The 16,986-nt window shown below is 34.2% G+C and overlaps 2 protein-coding genes across 2 annotated transcripts; both read left to right on the top strand.

The window, feature by feature from the left end:
- The first annotated feature begins 698 nt into the window (after positions 1-698).
- Positions 699-2,602, top strand: LOC115723431 (uncharacterized). The gene is made up of 3 exons (XM_030652919.2): positions 699-898; positions 1,102-1,226; positions 1,979-2,602. The coding sequence occupies exons 2-3, from the start codon at positions 1,112-1,114 to the stop codon at positions 2,389-2,391; spliced, it is 528 nt and encodes a 175-aa protein (XP_030508779.1). The 5' UTR covers positions 699-898; positions 1,102-1,111; the 3' UTR covers positions 2,392-2,602.
- A 512-nt stretch (positions 2,603-3,114) lies between these two features.
- Positions 3,115-13,153, top strand: LOC115723400 (E3 ubiquitin-protein ligase UPL6). Its single transcript, XM_030652875.2, has 26 exons — positions 3,115-3,631; positions 4,265-4,362; positions 4,474-4,601; positions 4,863-4,974; positions 5,318-5,498; positions 5,781-5,963; positions 6,110-6,292; positions 6,716-6,797; positions 6,967-7,082; positions 7,196-7,500; positions 7,657-7,753; positions 7,951-8,094; positions 8,218-8,301; positions 8,386-8,472; positions 8,631-8,771; positions 8,934-9,059; positions 9,589-9,687; positions 10,138-10,205; positions 10,511-10,577; positions 10,814-10,984; positions 11,088-11,177; positions 11,603-11,683; positions 11,824-11,897; positions 12,060-12,131; positions 12,261-12,350; positions 12,703-13,153. The coding sequence occupies exons 1-26, from the start codon at positions 3,473-3,475 to the stop codon at positions 12,767-12,769; spliced, it is 3,105 nt and encodes a 1,034-aa protein (XP_030508735.2). The 5' UTR covers positions 3,115-3,472; the 3' UTR covers positions 12,770-13,153.
- The last annotated feature ends 3,833 nt before the right edge of the window (positions 13,154-16,986 follow it).

Raw genomic sequence — 16,986 nt, 5'->3', positions numbered from 1 at the left:
ACTAAAGTAGTATTTTTTTTAGTTTTGATTTAATAATACTAAATTTAAGTTTTAGCATTGGAGTTGCTCTAAGTAAAAAATTAGTGGGTTAATTTTATTATAATGGCATAGATGTAATAATGCAATAATATTATGTCTAATTATTAAGTATAAATACACTAATCTCAAGGGAAATTTTATTTACACCCCAAAAATTGTTAAGTACACCCCATTTTCATAATTTTTATTTTATATAAAATTTATATCTTTAATTATACTAAGCATTTTTAACTTTTTTCTTTCAATTTATATTCTTAAAAAATATACCTATCAAACAAAATTAAATTATATTTTAAAAATTATGACAAAAAAATTAAAATAAAAAATTATATGACATTTTCTTAGAAAAAAATAAAAAAAATATATACATGAGTTAGAAAAAATTATAAAAATGAAATCAAAGTAAGTATTGAAATTAACATAAAATAATGTGAGGAAAAAATTTTAAAAATATATTAAGAGTAATTTTTAAAAATTATTCAAGTTTATATTTTTTTTAATAATGGGGTGTATTTATAATTTTGTGGGGTGTAAATATAACTCCCCTAATCTCAAAGGATGACATTTGTCACTAATTTATAGAGAGAGTGTAAAAGAGAGTACAAAAGAGAGTCTCCTTAGCACCCCTCTATAATGTTTTAATTGGAAAATAGCGAATAAATAAGGGGTATTAAATTAATGCTAATTGGATTTTGGCTTGGTGTTTATTGTTTCTCTCATTATATTAATCATTATACATTTTCTACGTTGGCTTGGTGTGTGTACTGCTACAACATCTGAGTCCGCGAAGCCACTGTTCTTAGCCGCCGCCGGTGACTGATCCCAAAAACTTTCTCCATTGCCTAATTCTAGCTCAACGGTATGCTTTTCCCTCTGATTACGCCTCTCTAATTTTTTTATTTTGTCAATTTTTATCCCAATTTGAGATATCCATTCTTAGGGTTTGGACTCCTCAAATTTAAACATTTTAATTCAATTCGACTACTCACTGAAGAATTCGCAGGAATGGTTTTTGTTTTACTTTTAATTTATGGTGTCTTTGATTTCTATAATATTCTTCAGATACATACCAATGAAAAGGGCAATGCCGTGGAGTGACAGCGAAGGTGATTCTTCCTCTGATGAATCATTATCAGAGTCTGAAACTGATCATGGGTCTTCTAAGTCTACCGAGATTAAGCCAAAGGGTACTCAGTTTAAACCTTTCCCGAGCTATTTCGATAAAATTTTATTATGTATAAAAATTCAGTCTTGTTAGGCCAAAAACCATAGAGGGGGTACTCAGTACTCAGTGTAATCCTTATCCGAAAATTGATGTGTTTTTATATTTTATATGCTGTTGAACCATGCAATCTTTTTGTAACAGTGAAATCTGGTAACAAAGAGCATATTGTATGCAATCTAATAATTCGTTCCTAACTGATATTTATGTATTAAAAATTCAAGTATAGTGCTTTGGTTTTTGTAACAGTGAAATCTGGGAACAGAGAGTATACAATATAACCCATCATTCCCAACTGATATTTATGCATTAAAAAATGAAGTGTAGTCTTGTTTCAACTAGCTTTGGTTATATGTAACAGTGAAATCTGGGAACAAAGTGTATACAATACAATCCTTCATTCCCAACTGATATTCATGTGTTAAAAAATGAAGTGTGGTCTTGTTTCAACTAGCTTTTGTTTTTGTAACAGTGAAATCTGGGAACAAAGAGTATACAATATAATCCTTCACTTCCAACTGATATATGTATTAAAAATTGAATTGAAGTGTAGTATTTATATATATATATACATTTTATAAAATTGAATTGTAGTCTTGTTTCAACTAGCTTTGTTTTTACAAAGAGTATACAATATAATTCTTCATTCCCAACTGATATTCATGTATTAAAAATGAAGTGTAGTCTTGTGTCAACTAGCTTTGGTTTTTTTAACAGTGAAATCTGGGAAGAAGACTACTACTACGGTTGACTTTGACGCATTGAAGAGATATGGGTATAAAGGTGGACCATCGGTGTTGAGTGTTCCACCCCCAAAAGAGCCAGAAGAGCAAGACTGGTCTTGGTCTAGTGGTAAAGAGAAACGTGATGCCAAGGAGAGCGAGGAGTCTTTTCAAGAAAGGCAGAAAACCAGAGCTGCCTTAATGCAGGGAGAACAGCTTCTTGGTGCACTGACTAGGCAGGAGAAGGAGAGTTTGAGAGAAAAAGAGAGAGAGAAGAAGAATGTTTCTTTCTCTCAGAAGGAAAAGAGGAAAAGAGAACTTGGTCAGGCAAGTAGGGGAAAGAACTATGTTGAAGAAGAGAAAAGATTGTTGAGAGATAGTGGTATATACTCTGGTTTTGATTCTTGATCTGCATTGCATTGCTTGAATTTATGACAACACTTTTGTTCTTCACTATTGGGTTTCTGGGTTATGTTTTATTGTAGGATAAGATAGGATAGGATATGCAATGCCATTATGTTAACTCTTGTAAATTTTCTTCTTGGAGAAACAATTTTCTTGTATTTTGTATTGTAAGCCTACCATCAGTAATAATATTAAGAGTAATATTAACATGTAAGGATATATTTTTGGTTTATCACCTTAATAGTTATATCCATGTCTAAGCCTTTAGCTTAATTGGAGTTATTAAATACATAAACTAATTGAATTTTAGTAGTTATTTGAATCAACTCAAAAAGGTAAAGAGAGAGAGACTTACTTGAAAAGTGAGAGGTGAAGCCAATGCCTTGAACTTGAGCCAATGCCTTTTTTTCTTAGTTACCAAAATTTTACAACACAATTTGGAATGAAGAAATCAATATAGGAGAAAAAATTACTTAACATGGGCAATAATTTTTTTTTGTTAATATTTGGAAATTTGTTAAAATAAAAGCTGTTGAACCTTGTAAAAAAATCTAGTTTCATGAGAAAAAATAACCCTTAATTAATGAAAGCAAAAATTTAAGTGAAGGCGTGTCGTGTGTTACAGGAAATGATAAAAAGTTTGAGTTAAAGAAATTAAAACTAAAACGAAACGTATCGATCGAGGGTTCATTTATCGAAACGTATTTATTTCATTTTACCTAAATTGGAGATGGAGAGAAACGTCTTAATGTTTTTTTAAAGGAAACTACTTCGGCCTCTTTCCTTTTTCTATGTCCACTTCTTCCATCGACTCTTCTTACAATTTCACAGTAAACCCAACCCAAATTTTCCAAACCTCTCTCTTTTTTTTTTTTTTCCTTTTGATTGATTTTCTTGCCATCCAAACAGAATATATATATTTATTTATTAATAGTTGAGTGATCTCTTCGTCAATTCTTGGAGTAGGGCTTACTTTTGCTTCATCGGAATCTTTTGAAAGTTAACTTGAGATTCCTAAAACTCGTTTTGTTGATTGTATTTTGTTTTTATAAGGGTTCGTATTTGGTTGAGTCCGCTAGGAAGGATGTTCTTTTCAGGCGATCCGTCGACTCGGAAGCGAGTTGATTTGGGAGGCCGGAGCACGAAGGAAAGAGATAGGCAGAAGCTTCTTGAGCAGGCTAGGTTAGAGCGGAACAAGCGATATTGGGTTCGGCAACAGAACTTTGCTGCTACTAAAATTCAGGTGTGTTGTTTATTCTTTTGTTTTGATTGTTTATTGTAAGTTTAGGCGTAATTGTCATTCTTGTGGCATTTCGTCAATTTTTTGTGGGAAATGGAGAATGATCAGTGGGTAAATTGTTTTGCTCTAAGCTGTGTGTTTTGTAGATATATATATCTATTATGTATATGGCAATTGTAATACTGGCATTGTGGTTGATTTTTTGATTAACTAAATTGATCAAATATATTTACGTTCTTTTGCAACGGCATGAGCTCGGAATTCTTTTGGCAATGTCATATGATTCATTTACCGGTTTAGGTTCCGGCCTAGTGTCATTGATAATAATGAGTACTAATGGAATCCAAAAACTCAATTTTATACCTTTGTTATTTTGAGTGATGATTTAGATACCTACACAATTTACACTCATCGATGTGACAGGCAGGCATATTCAATCATCCATGTATTGAAATATTGATTGTTAGAAGTTATGAAACATGTAAGTTTTGAGCATTCATTTTGTGTGACATAATCATATGACTTTTTCTACTTAATTTAACACACCTGACAGTTGAATTGTTTCTTCTAGTTAAGTGTCAATGTTTGTGTTGTGGTGTGTGTATTTGCGTAAGTGTTACTGATTACTAGCTACAGAAATGCTTCAGGGGAAGAAAGGTAGTGGCTGCTGAACGATCTAAGGTTCGAGAACAGTTCTATGGAAAATTTGGGAAACTTTGCCAAAATGTGGACAGGTAGCCTTGCTGGGTTATATTGTGTTTGTAACTATTGACTACTTTATAAACTTTTGAAACAGGGTTCTTTGCTCTGGAAACTAACTAGCTTTTTCCTTTATTTCCCCATAGGAATTGTTTTGGTTTGGATTCAGAATTTTTACGCCAGTTATTTTACTTTTTTGATGCTCGAAAAGCTGGAGATATTGAAACCCTTATGGAGACATGCCGAATACTTCAGAAATTGGTCCAAGATAGTGGTATTTTTACATTTCTACATTTTGTTTCTTCAGCATCCACGTGTTTTGAATTATATATTTAACTAAATGGTATAAATACATATACTAGATATACATCTACTATAATAATGTCACACTCCTCTCCCTTTTTTGTTATTTTTTACTGATATGCTATTTATAATGCCTTATTTGTTATTTGTTTTTTCCACTTTTTCTCCTTCCATTCTGTTGGCTCCATGTTTTTTAATGCCTTCTTTAATGACGTACATGTTCACGAAATAGGGGATATTGTGAGCTTATTTGCTGGGACGGAGTACTCATCCAAGCATGCTTTGGTGGATTACAGAGTGAAGCAACTTGCATACTTATGTATTAAGGCTATACATCAAAACAGGTTTGATGCATTTTTTGACATTTATATTTTAGGGTTTAAATATGTGGTATTATATATATCTTGTTTACTAGTTATTGCTTTTAATTCAATTACCTCATGTTCTTTGGTATCTTATGAAATAAGCACGGAAATGATTTTGGTTTTTCTAGATTTGTGCTTTTCAATTCCTTATGCATATTAAATTTTGAAGATAGTAACGTTGATATCTACATTGATCCCGAGTCTCTTATGGTTGATGTTGCGATATGTTGAACACTGATCATATGTAAGAGTACGGACTTTTGCCAGACATTAAACTGATATTACATTTGTTTTGTTGCTTATTTGGTGTATTGGTGGGCAGACATCATTTAAAGAGTCAAATTTTTGCCGCACCTGAAGAGTCAAGCACATGCACAACCCTGTTGTTAGAAACAGTGCACCTTTTGATCGATCCCAAACTTCCATGGACTTGCAAGACAGTTGGTTTTCTATTGCTAAAAAAGGCATTTGGCATGTTTAGAGAGATCATTCTAACAGGAAAGGTATGCATATTATTTTATCATTCTTTGCAAGATAAGAATGTAACATCCTGTTTAAAGCTTGTGTTTATTTTACTGTATGATCCTTTGTTTATTGCATCCTATCTACGTGTTTGTTACCACTTTTTGAGTTTGAACATTTTCACACCGCTGCCTGATGATGGGAATATAGTGTAGTGTATGAAATAAAAACTTTTCACAGAGTACTCTACATTTCTATTATATGTGCAAGGGTGTTAAAAGTATTAAGATTCTCTATCTTAATATTCTTTGGCTGGGTTGCAGGAGAACTTGGACGTTCATATTTGCCTTAGCAAAGTGTCTTCATTGGAACAAGTGCTTGTTCTCTTAAGCTCTCATACTGGCCAAAATCCCTGTATTTGCCCAAATATTGATGCAAGATGGAGTTTCTCATCCCAAATTCTTACTGTTCCTTTCCTCTGGAAGCTTTTCTCTGGTTTAAAAGAGGTACATATGAGAACATAAAAAGTATTTTGATGTTTAATTAACACAAGATTTGTGATGATTGGTGATGTGAAGTGCTACACTGTTACACATTTTGTCTCTTCTAAAATAACTAATAATTAATCTTTCCTATGCAATATTCCATATAGGCTCTTGCGACAAGAGGTCTGTGCCAATTTTACCTTCATCAGATGGCAATCTACGTGCAAAATCATGCTAATGTGCTTCCTAGTGATTTATCAAAAGAGTTTCCTGGTTATGCCTGCCTCCTTGGAAATATATTAGAAACTGCAGGAGTTGCATTATCTCAGCCTGATTGCTGTTTTGAAATGGTGAGGGAGTTGATAGAGATGTCAATTCTGTTATAGTTCCAAATATTAAATCAGAATTTCGTATTATAGATGTTGGAAGACGTTATACATGTTCAGTTTGCGATCTAGATATTTTCTTTTCAATATAATAATCGTTGCCGCCTAGAAAGAGGATAACTTCTGGATGTTGCAGTTTTATCACTAGAATTTGATTGTTTATTTTCATGTGATTCATTAATTTTTTTTGCATCAATTTCTCTCTCAAGTAATTATATGTCAGTCTTAGTAAGTCTACTTTTAGAAATTATTTGTATGTGTAAATCTGTATTCAATTCTTTAAAATTCTTCCTTTCTAAGTTGTGTGCGGATAGCTTCCTATCTTTTTAGTTTTTAAGGCAGCTATTATTATTATTTTGTAAATTTGTCTTTTTTTAATATGTTCAGGCTGTAGACCTTGCTGCTGTTACAACGTTCTTGTTGGAGGCTCTTCCTTCAATGAAATCTTCAAATAGAGAAACTCAAGACAGTAAGCCTTACTCATAATACATATTCTTATATATGCATTCATTATATATCTCACCCCTTGATCTATTACGATGTATAAGTGGTTTTTTTTCCCTTATATCTACGTTTCATCCTTAAGTTATTATTTCGGTTTTAAAGTATGCAATTGAACTTTACCTGTTTGAGTTCAGATATGCAGATTGATGATGAAGTTGTGGCGGGTGATGAGCCTGTGGAAATGGCTTTGAATAGGGGTTTGGAGAAACAAATTTGTAATGCTATTGATCCATCCTTTCTTCTACAATTCGTATGTCATTTTGACTCTTTATGATTCTCTCACATGTCTAATTTTATGAAAAAGCATTTTCTGCATTACACTGGAATAACAAAGATACTTTTTTGGGGTCGGATGTTCTGCAGACAAATGTTTTGTTTGGAGGAATTTCAACTGTCAAGGGTTCGCATAATGATCCAGATGACAGAGAGGTTGCTGCTGTTGGTGCAGCTTGTTCTTTTCTCCATGCCACTTTCAATGCATTACCTCTGGAAAGAATCATGACTGTGTTGGCTTATAGAACTGAACTTGTTCCAGTACTGTGGAATTTTATGAAGCGGTGTCATGACAACCAGAAATGGATGTCCTTGTCTGAACATTTCTCATATCTTTTGTCGGGAGATGGACCTGGTTGGCTATTACCATTGGCTGTTTTCTGTCCCGTGTACAAGTAATGCTGCTTTTGTTTATTCAGAGTTAATTTGTAACCTTTTTTGGTTGGCATGCCACTTTTGGAATATATATAATTACTACTAATATTCTAATTGGCGCCATTTTATTGAATAATCTATCATGGATAAGCTCTAAGTGTAAAATTATCTATTAGGCACATGCTCATGATAGTTGATAACGAGGAGTTCTATGAACAAGAGAAGCCACTCTCACTGGAGGATATCAGAAGTCTGATTATTATACTAAGACAGGTAACATTTATTGAATGAGCTCTACTTTAATTTCAGCAAATAGAAATTGGAACATGATAGAGCTTAAGTGTGGGCACTAGTCAGCCACACGGTTGCAATTTTTTTTTTCTCTCACATGCTATATTACAATTACTATAGGTTAACAGTAACATTTGTGACTTTATGCAATGGTTGATATTGTTATACTGTGTATGTAGGCCTTGTGGCAGCTTTTATGGGTGAATCCTACAAGTCCTTCAAATTCTGGGAGGTCTGTCAGCCATAATAATACTATTAAGGGAAACCCAGTGGAAGTCATTCAACACAGGGTTAGTGTTGTAGCCTCTGATCTTCTTTCTCAGGTAAATGCACCCTTTCATTTCTTTGGAATATGTAATCACTTTTGTTAATATGCTTTGATACTGGTTTCTAGAGTTTTCTCTTTATCTATTGAGAATCGTACTTCATTTTTTTTTTTGATGTAGTTGCAAGATTGGAACAACAGAAGGGAGTTTGCATCTCCTAGTGACTTCCATGCTGATGGTGTCAATGAGTTTTTTATTTCACAGGTAATAGACTCTATTTGTAATTTTGGTTTCACATACCTAAATGCCCCCGGGGTTATATTGCTAATATTTTTTCTTTGTGCCTAGGCTGTATTAGAAAATACCCGTGCGAATGACATATTGAAGCAAGCTCCCTTTCTTGTTCCTTTTACCAGCAGAGTGAAAATATTCGCTGTGAGTTGTTTATTTTGATTTAAAAGAAATTTTAATTTTGATAATAGGGTTATTTACAATTTCAGTTGACCCATGTTGTTTTAGTGCGCCGCATTTAAAATTTTTCTTTTCACTAGTCAATTTATGCCTAACAATATGTTCGAAACTGCATTTTGCAGTCACAATTGGCAGCAATTAGGCAGAAGCATAGTTCTCATGCTGTTTATACCCGAAACCGCTTTAGAATAAGGAGGGATCACATTCTGGAAGATGCTTATAATCAGATGAGTGCTTTATCTGAGGATGACCTTCGTGGACCGGTAAAATTTCTTAATATTCATTTACATCTTTTACTTTAAGCCCTCTTTCTCCTTTGCTTTTTGCCTTTTACTATTTTTTAAAAGTGAGAATTGTTTTCTGCTGACACGGTGTTTTTTGATTTTCTGAACTACCTAGTATTTGTTTCTTCTGTTTACTTGCAGATTCGTGTAACCTTTGTAAATGAGTTTGGAGTTGAGGAGGCTGGCATTGATGGTGGAGGGATTTTCAAAGATTTTATGGAGAACATCACTCGAGCTGCCTTTGATGTGCAGTATGGGCTATTTAAGGTTGGTTTTACAGATTGCAAGGAAGCTAAGTTTACTAATTAGTGACCTATATAAACTAAGACTCAAGGTTATGTGCAATTGGAAACATAGTTAAAAGCTAAGCTGCTGCTGAACCCTCCACTCACATGAGAAAACAAACATCAACCCTTATGTGGTCTAAAGATCATTGCTACTGTGACTTTCTAGAAGCAATAGAATGACTTACAATTGGGTAAAAAATTGTCTACAATTTGTTTTTACATAGAATTTAGAATAACTAGGGCATTAAGAGGAAAGAGAGACTGGGAGGGACTCGCATGACATCAGTGGATGGGAGAATATTAGGTCTTAGTCATGTCTTATTAATTTCTTTGTTTGAACTCAAGAGGGCTAACTCAAATGGTTAGACATTCACATGTGATTTGCTTCCGCAAATTCTAAGGGTCAAAACCCTCTTGGGAACATAAATAGCAATTGCCATAGTTTCATGGCAGCATGGAGCTTAGCTTCAGGGAAAAAATAAATTAACTTCTTTGTTTGGTATATTCAGGAAACATCTGATCACCTGCTTTACCCTAATCCTGGTTCTGGAATGATACATGAACAACATCTCCAATTTTTTCATTTTCTTGGAGTTCTTCTGGCAAAGGTATGTGTTTCCAAATTCTCCGTTTTTATTTCTTGTAGCTCACAATGTTGAGGAATGATAATTTTGTTTTAGCTTCTGGTTTTTGTTGCTTGGAGATCATCTGCTTGCTGTTGGTGTCTTCATAATCTACATGTCTTAGAAAAAGCAACTTCATATAAAAATTTCATAGACTATAAGAAGGCTGGCAACTTCTTAACTAAATTAGAATATATTAGTGACTGAACCTGTTCGAAACTATAAGGCTATAAGCAATCACTATTTCAAAGCAGAAGTGTTCATGCCATTAGAATAGTAAATTTTTCAAAAAAAAAAAAAGTCATTAGAATAGTAAAATTCATGATATTGGTTTCTCAAATTAGTGTTATTAAGCAAATGACATAATTAATAATAAATCTTGAAGTTATCTGCTTTTACATATCTTGGTGGTCCTTATGTTTTTTCCCTTTGTAGGCGATGTTCGAAGGGATTCTTGTTGATATACCATTTGCAACATTCTTCTTAAGCAAACTAAAACAAAAGTATGTATTTGAGATTCCTAATCTCTGCTGTCAATACATTCCTTTTTTTTCAAGATTATGGAGGCTCAGTTTTTGAAACCTTCATTGTGATTCAATAAACATCTTGTATACTGTAATGCGTATACCTGCATAATCATATTATTCAGGCAATCAACAAATTTATTTCCAGGGCCAAAATTCACAGTGCGATTGTGAGATTAAGCAGTTTTGAGAACTTCTATTAGTACTATTATATGTAATTTAGACTAGTCTCTAATCTTATTTTTTTGAAATTCTAAAGATGTATTTTTTTGTTTGTTCTTTAGGTACAACTACTTGAATGATTTGCCTTCCTTGGACCCAGAATTGTATCGTCATCTCATTTTCTTAAAGGTAATCTTATATTTTCTAACTCCAAAATCATATGTTCTATCACCTGCACGTGTTGTAATTTTTTTGTTTCTATAGTTTGATCAATGATATAAGAAACCTTGCTTATTGTGTTGTTCAATTGTATATTTTTTTTCTAATGCTTTCATGTAAAATGGACACTTAGGGGTGTGAGTTCTTTTTATACTACCTTGGTGGTTTATTTATTGTAATAATACCATTTTCTTTTTACCATGCAGCATTACAAGGGGGACATATCTGATTTAGAACTGTACTTTGTCATTGTAAATAATGAATATGGAGAGCAAACAGAAGAAGAACTGCTTCCACGGGGAAAAGATTCACGTGTCACCAATGACAATGTTATTACATTTATTCATCTAGTTGCTAATCATCGATTGAATTTTCAGGTCATATAATCTTCTATCTTTGGATTATTTTATGTGGCATCTATTATTGCATTTTTCTTCCTCCAGTGGCATTATTATGACACAGAAAAGCAATCATTTTCAGATACGCCAACAAAGTTCTCATTTTATGAGGGGGTTTCAGCAGCTTATACAGAAAGATTGGATTGATATGTTTAATGAGCATGAACTGCAGGTAGGATCAGTTCATTTTTTTTGTTGGTACTCATTGATGGTATCATGGTACATTATTATTATTTTGCTATTGTAGCTAAATGTTGTAAAATAGATAGAATATATTTGTAGTAGCGATTGCTGATCCATTTTGATTCTCAATACACTAGAATGTTTATTTTTAATTTGAAATGCTGACTTAGAAAACTGACTGGAACCGTACTATTAGCTTTGCTGATGGAATTGCCTTAAAAGCTCAATTTCTTAGTTTTGCAACTTGATAGCCATCAACTTGCTTAACTTTTGTTTTTCTCCTTCTAATGATGTCTTTTCTGGTCAATTCTTTTTGGCTTCTTAATTCCACCCGCATTGCAATCGTTCTAAACCTTCAAGTCTTTTCTTGTTCTTACATGTATTTTGTGTTGTTTCCTTCTCTCTGTTCTACAGCTTCTGATATCAGGTTCACTTGCAAGCTTGGACGTTGATGATTTACGATCGAATACCAACTATGCTGGTGGCTATCATAGTGTATGTGCTTCTTACTTTTGATGGTTTATAAATCTTATGCAGATCATTTTATCTAGTTTGTTTTAGTTTTCTTCACAAATGTATGTGTTTCTTAAAATTTTAATATGAAATTGAGGTGTTTCTCTCTTTCCTATTCACAGGAGCATTATGTCATTGAGATGTTCTGGGAAGTCCTGAAAGGCTTCTCAATGGAAAATCAGAAGAAGTTTCTTAAGTAAGTTATAGAATGAACATCCCAGCAAAAAAAAAAAAAAAAGTTATGGAATGAACATATTATTCTTACTGTATTCGTAGTAACTGTTAGCCACCTCAAATAGTTTACATTTAGCTGTATATATAATGTTAAGGATTTTAATTAAGACTAAAAATTGTCCAGGTTTGTGACTGGGTGCTCTCGAGGACCACTGCTTGGATTCAAATTTCTTGAGCCGCTGTTTTGCATACAGAGGTAACTTTAATATGTCCATCCTATTAGAGTTAATAAATTTTTTTCTTTGGGCAAACAGAAAATGCAACCTACTTGGTCGATCTCTTCTACATTTGTCTATGGTAAAAGCTTAATACCATGTTACTGCAGGGCGGCTGGGAGTGCTACTGAAGAAGCTCTTGACCGATTACCAACATCAGCTACTTGTATGAATCTTCTAAAGCTTCCACCTTATAGAAGGTTTGTGTCTATCCTTTGCTTCGTCAGAACTATTAAGACCTTTTTTTTTATCATAAGGATCCCGCCATAGCACCCAGCGGTGCAGAAGAAAAATTAACTGATATGATATTAGTAACTTGATAGTTGATGGAGTTTGCTCGGAGACTCAAATCTCTCATTTAACAGATAGTGACTTCATAATCATGCATCTACTGCATACATTGAGTAATTTGTCTTCATTAAGCATAAAAAACTTTGCTATTCCTCTGTATTCTTATTTTTCTTGTTTTGATTGAAAATCATTGTCTAGTTTTTCTTTCTTTTTCTTTTGTTTTTTGTCTCAACATTGTCTAAACCTGTTGTTCATATACAGCAAAGAGCAACTAGAAAGTAAACTGATGTACGCAATAAGTGCTGATGCTGGTTTTGATTTGAGCTGAGGAGTTTGTTCTTTCTATTCACCTCCTACCATTTCCGAAAATTTCTGCTCCAACCTTTCACAGGACAGTTTTACAAGAAACCTTGTCCGGAAAAATCGTTTTCTCACCACAGTTGGGAGCGGCAGCTAGGACCGGCGAATAATACCTTACCCAGACCGGTAAAAAAACAGACCCAAAAGCCCGAAAATAGGATTGGGAAAATATTTTTATATTTATATTTCTTGATAGCCTCCTCGATTAACATGTCAATAATATGTGGAGGGGTCATCGGCTTTTTGGCAAGTCATTATTGTAAAAAGGAAAAAAAAAAAGTTAGGTTCAAATTGTATATGTAAAATTTCCTACTATATTTGTGTAAATAAGAAGTTTGCATTATTTATGACATGTTATGGTAGAATATCCTTTGTGATCTTTTAAGAAGCCTTAAGAAGATAATGCCATTGCTTAGTTGGTTTAGATGCATTTCTTGGTAACATAATAGACCCAAACTAGTAAACTATGCTAGTTTCTTAATAGGGACTAGGGAGTACTGTGTGATTCTCATATTGTTACCCTACTCATTTTTTTTCCTTTGCTTTAAAACTTCATTAAAGATAAGATATGATGATCACATGGAAAGACTATTCTATTGGAATGACATTCTAACACTTTAATATGCAATCAAACAAAAGAATAGAATGAAGATTGTTTCTTTTCTATTCCATTTCATTACCTCTAACTAAACGCCACCTAAGAAGCTTAGAGAAAGAAGCAAAAGAACAACTTGGAACAACTCTATTCTCTATTGATTGGATCAGCCCTTGACAATCTGAGAAAATAACTCCTGGAGTACATTGCAACTCCCTCAAAATCTTCAAACCAGTGATAACACAACATATAACTCACCTTCAAGGGCCTCATGGATAGAAACCTTTTGATGGCCAAAACTTCATTTTGGTCTTTGATAACCACCCCCAACGCAGCTACAAATTCTTGACTACCCCAATAACCCAAGCTTTGAAACAAAAAGGTGTGGGAATCTAATCCTTTGAGCCATCAACATTAATAGTAGGAACTGTCTCCTTGTCATTATAAGCTCTCTTATGGCCAGTGAACTTTCTATCCACATTCCACTGTCTTAAAGATCTCCTCTAAGAGAATAGTTGTCTTGTCATGGAAAGTCATGTTTCTATAACACCAAACTTCAGACAACAGGCAACATGCATAGATAATACTCCACTAATGGTAAGATTGAAAGATTCTAGGGGAATACTCCACCTGCTCATAAACCAAAGTCTTCTAATACTGGATAATCACAAAAGAGGTGATATGTGGAGTTACCTTCATCTTCATTTATAAAGCATACAAGGTCTCAAACGATTTCCAAGCACAGTTGCAAGTCTCTATCTTGTGGGTAGAATATTTTGGTAGAGTTTTTAGAGGAGTTTCAGGCGATCATGAACCTTAGCTTTCCACAACATCTTGCAAATTGACTGAACTCGGTCCTGAAATCTCTTTTTATTGAGCGTCCAATAGGTTGACTTGAGGTTGAAGGTTCCATTAGATATGGGATTCCAAAAAAACCTGTTCTGAATAAGGGAGAGAAGCTGAGTCGATAGCCTACAATTTAGAGACAAGTTGAGGAGTGAAAACTCTCTGAGTCAACTCAGTATCTGAGCCATCCGTATCTCTTGCGACTAAATCACTTACTCTAACAAGTCTATTAACTGAGGGATTTTCACCATGTTTGGGCAAAAGATTGTCTCCAACAAGCCACTAGGTGTTCCAAAAATCTAACTGGGACTCACTTTTAATAGGACAAACAGAATGGTCAGATAAATTCTTTGGTATGCCAAATTCCTTTAGCAACCAGATAAGGAATGAAGATATACGACGATAAAGGGTTCCCTCGGCGGATTCCTCTGTGAGGCTTGAAAGTCTTTGTCGGACCACCATTAAGAAGAACTTGAAAGCTCACATATGTGATACAAAACATAATTATCATGATGAAGGAGGAGTTGAAACCATAGGCCTTGAGGACTGTTTCAATAAAATCCCATTCTAGCCTATCATAGGCTTTTGACATATCACATTTAATCCTCACAACAGTCTTTTTTCATTTCCTCTTTGTCAGATCATTAACTAACTCTTGAGCAATTGATAGGTTTTTCAACAATCCATCTACCTTTGACAAAAACAGATTGATGGCAAAATTAATTTGTCCATGACTCTTTGAAGCCAGTTGGGGGATTGGGTTTTTGATGTCTTGATGATTTCAATTTGGCTATGTTGGGTGAACACGCTTAGAGGTTTTTGACTAAGCCTGATTCGTTGGTTTCTAGAGCCTATAAAGCTCAGTATTTTATGAATGAGAATCTTCTTTCAGCAGAACTTGGCAACAATCCAAGTTATATTTGGAGAAGTCTTATTGAGGTAAAAGAGTTGGCTTGTAAGGGGGTAAGGAAGGGAACTAGTAATGGGAAGGAGACTCTTTTATTTGATGATTTGTGGCTTCCGAATGGTTCAATTCCAAGTTTAGCTAGTTTGGAACCTGGTTTGGCCAATAAAAATATTAGTAGTATTTTTGTGGTGGGTGAAAAAACTTGGGATGTTTTATGTTGTCAAATTCTGCCGAAGGGAAGTTCTCATTCTAAAAATATTGAGCTTTGTAGACTCTAGAAACCAACGAAGCAAGCTTAGTGAGAAACCTCCAAGCGTGTTCACCCAACATAGCCAAATTAAAATCATGAAGAGATCAAAAACCCAATTCCCCAACCTCCTTACTACCTGCCATTCCTCTCCCAACTCATCCACGAAATTCCTTGGCAGGAATCCGTAGATGACTTCCACCGAAAATTAACCATAAGTTGTTCCAAATCAAGACACATTCCCGCAAAAATAGAAAAACGCTCATAGCATAAGCTGGAAGACTTTGAGCCACATTACGAACTAGAACCTCCTTACCAAAACACGACAAGAGTTTACCATTCCAACTTTGTATATGCTTCCTTATCTTCTCTTTCAGGAAGCCCAATACAATAGACTAGTTTCAACCGATTATACTTGGGAGATTTAAGTACATAATATTCTCACTAGCTTCATTTATATTTAACATAGCATAAACAACCTCCTAAATAACATCGCTCACATTCCTACTAAAAAAAGTAGTAGATTTAGTCAAATTAATCTTTTCTCCTGATATCCTATCAAAATTATGTAGAATCTCCATCTCTTTGAGCCCCTCCCGTAATATAGTTATCATCAACAAACAACATATGAAAAATTGACGAAGCACCCTTAGCCACACAACACCCCTTTATTAATTGATTTTGCTCATACCAACAAAGTAATGCCGAAAAGCCTCCAACACAAATAAAAAATAGATAAGGAGACAAAAGTCTCCTTGCCTAATCCATCGAGAAGAAATAATAGGCCCCATCCTATGACCACCATGACTAACTTGATACCTCACCATGGAAAAGAACCCAATAACAGTTGCACTAATGTTGTGACAAACCAAGTTTCTGAAGCATAAACTTGAGATAATTCCACTACATCCTACTATACGCTTTACTCATATTAAGTTTTAACGCCATAACCCCCTCATTCACGGATACCTTACGCTTCAAGTAGTGGATAATTTCAAACGATACCATGATATTATCGAAAATCAGCCGACCCGGTATAAATGCACTTTGTGTATTAGAAATAACTTGTGGCAGCACCACTTTAAATTGGTTGGCCATAACCTTATAAACAATCTTGTAAACCACATTACACAAAGAAATTTGCCTTAAATCACCCATCTTCACAAGATTCTTATTTTTTGGACTAAGAATAATATTGGTGTCATTAATGCCAATTGGAAACTCACCCAAAGAGAAAATCTGTTGAACTAACTTCACCACATCCGCCCCTACAATATGCCATAATTTTTTATAAACCCCGGACTCATCCCATGAGGACCCAGAGCCTTATCTGAATGCATTTAAAACAAGGCTCTACGAACTTCCTCTTTCGAAACAGGTCACACTAGATCATCATTTTGAGAAGTTGAAACCAAAAATTGAATATCATCAAGTAGCTTACCTCACTCAGCATCCAAAACAGTAAACCAAGCGCCACTATCATTTTGCAGCTTAGAAATATAATTTATCCTTTTACGAACACTCGTGGCTTGAAAGTAACAACTATTCTTATCACCATCTTTCAACCAAAACTCTCAAGTTAATTTTTGT

The sequence above is a fragment of the Cannabis sativa genome, chromosome 9, assembly GCF_029168945.1.
Source record: "Cannabis sativa cultivar Pink pepper isolate KNU-18-1 chromosome 9, ASM2916894v1, whole genome shotgun sequence".
Classification (NCBI taxonomy): Eukaryota; Viridiplantae; Streptophyta; class Magnoliopsida; order Rosales; family Cannabaceae; genus Cannabis; species Cannabis sativa.
Note: the sequence above shows the minus strand (reverse complement) of the source record. Positions and strands in the feature narration are given on the sequence as shown.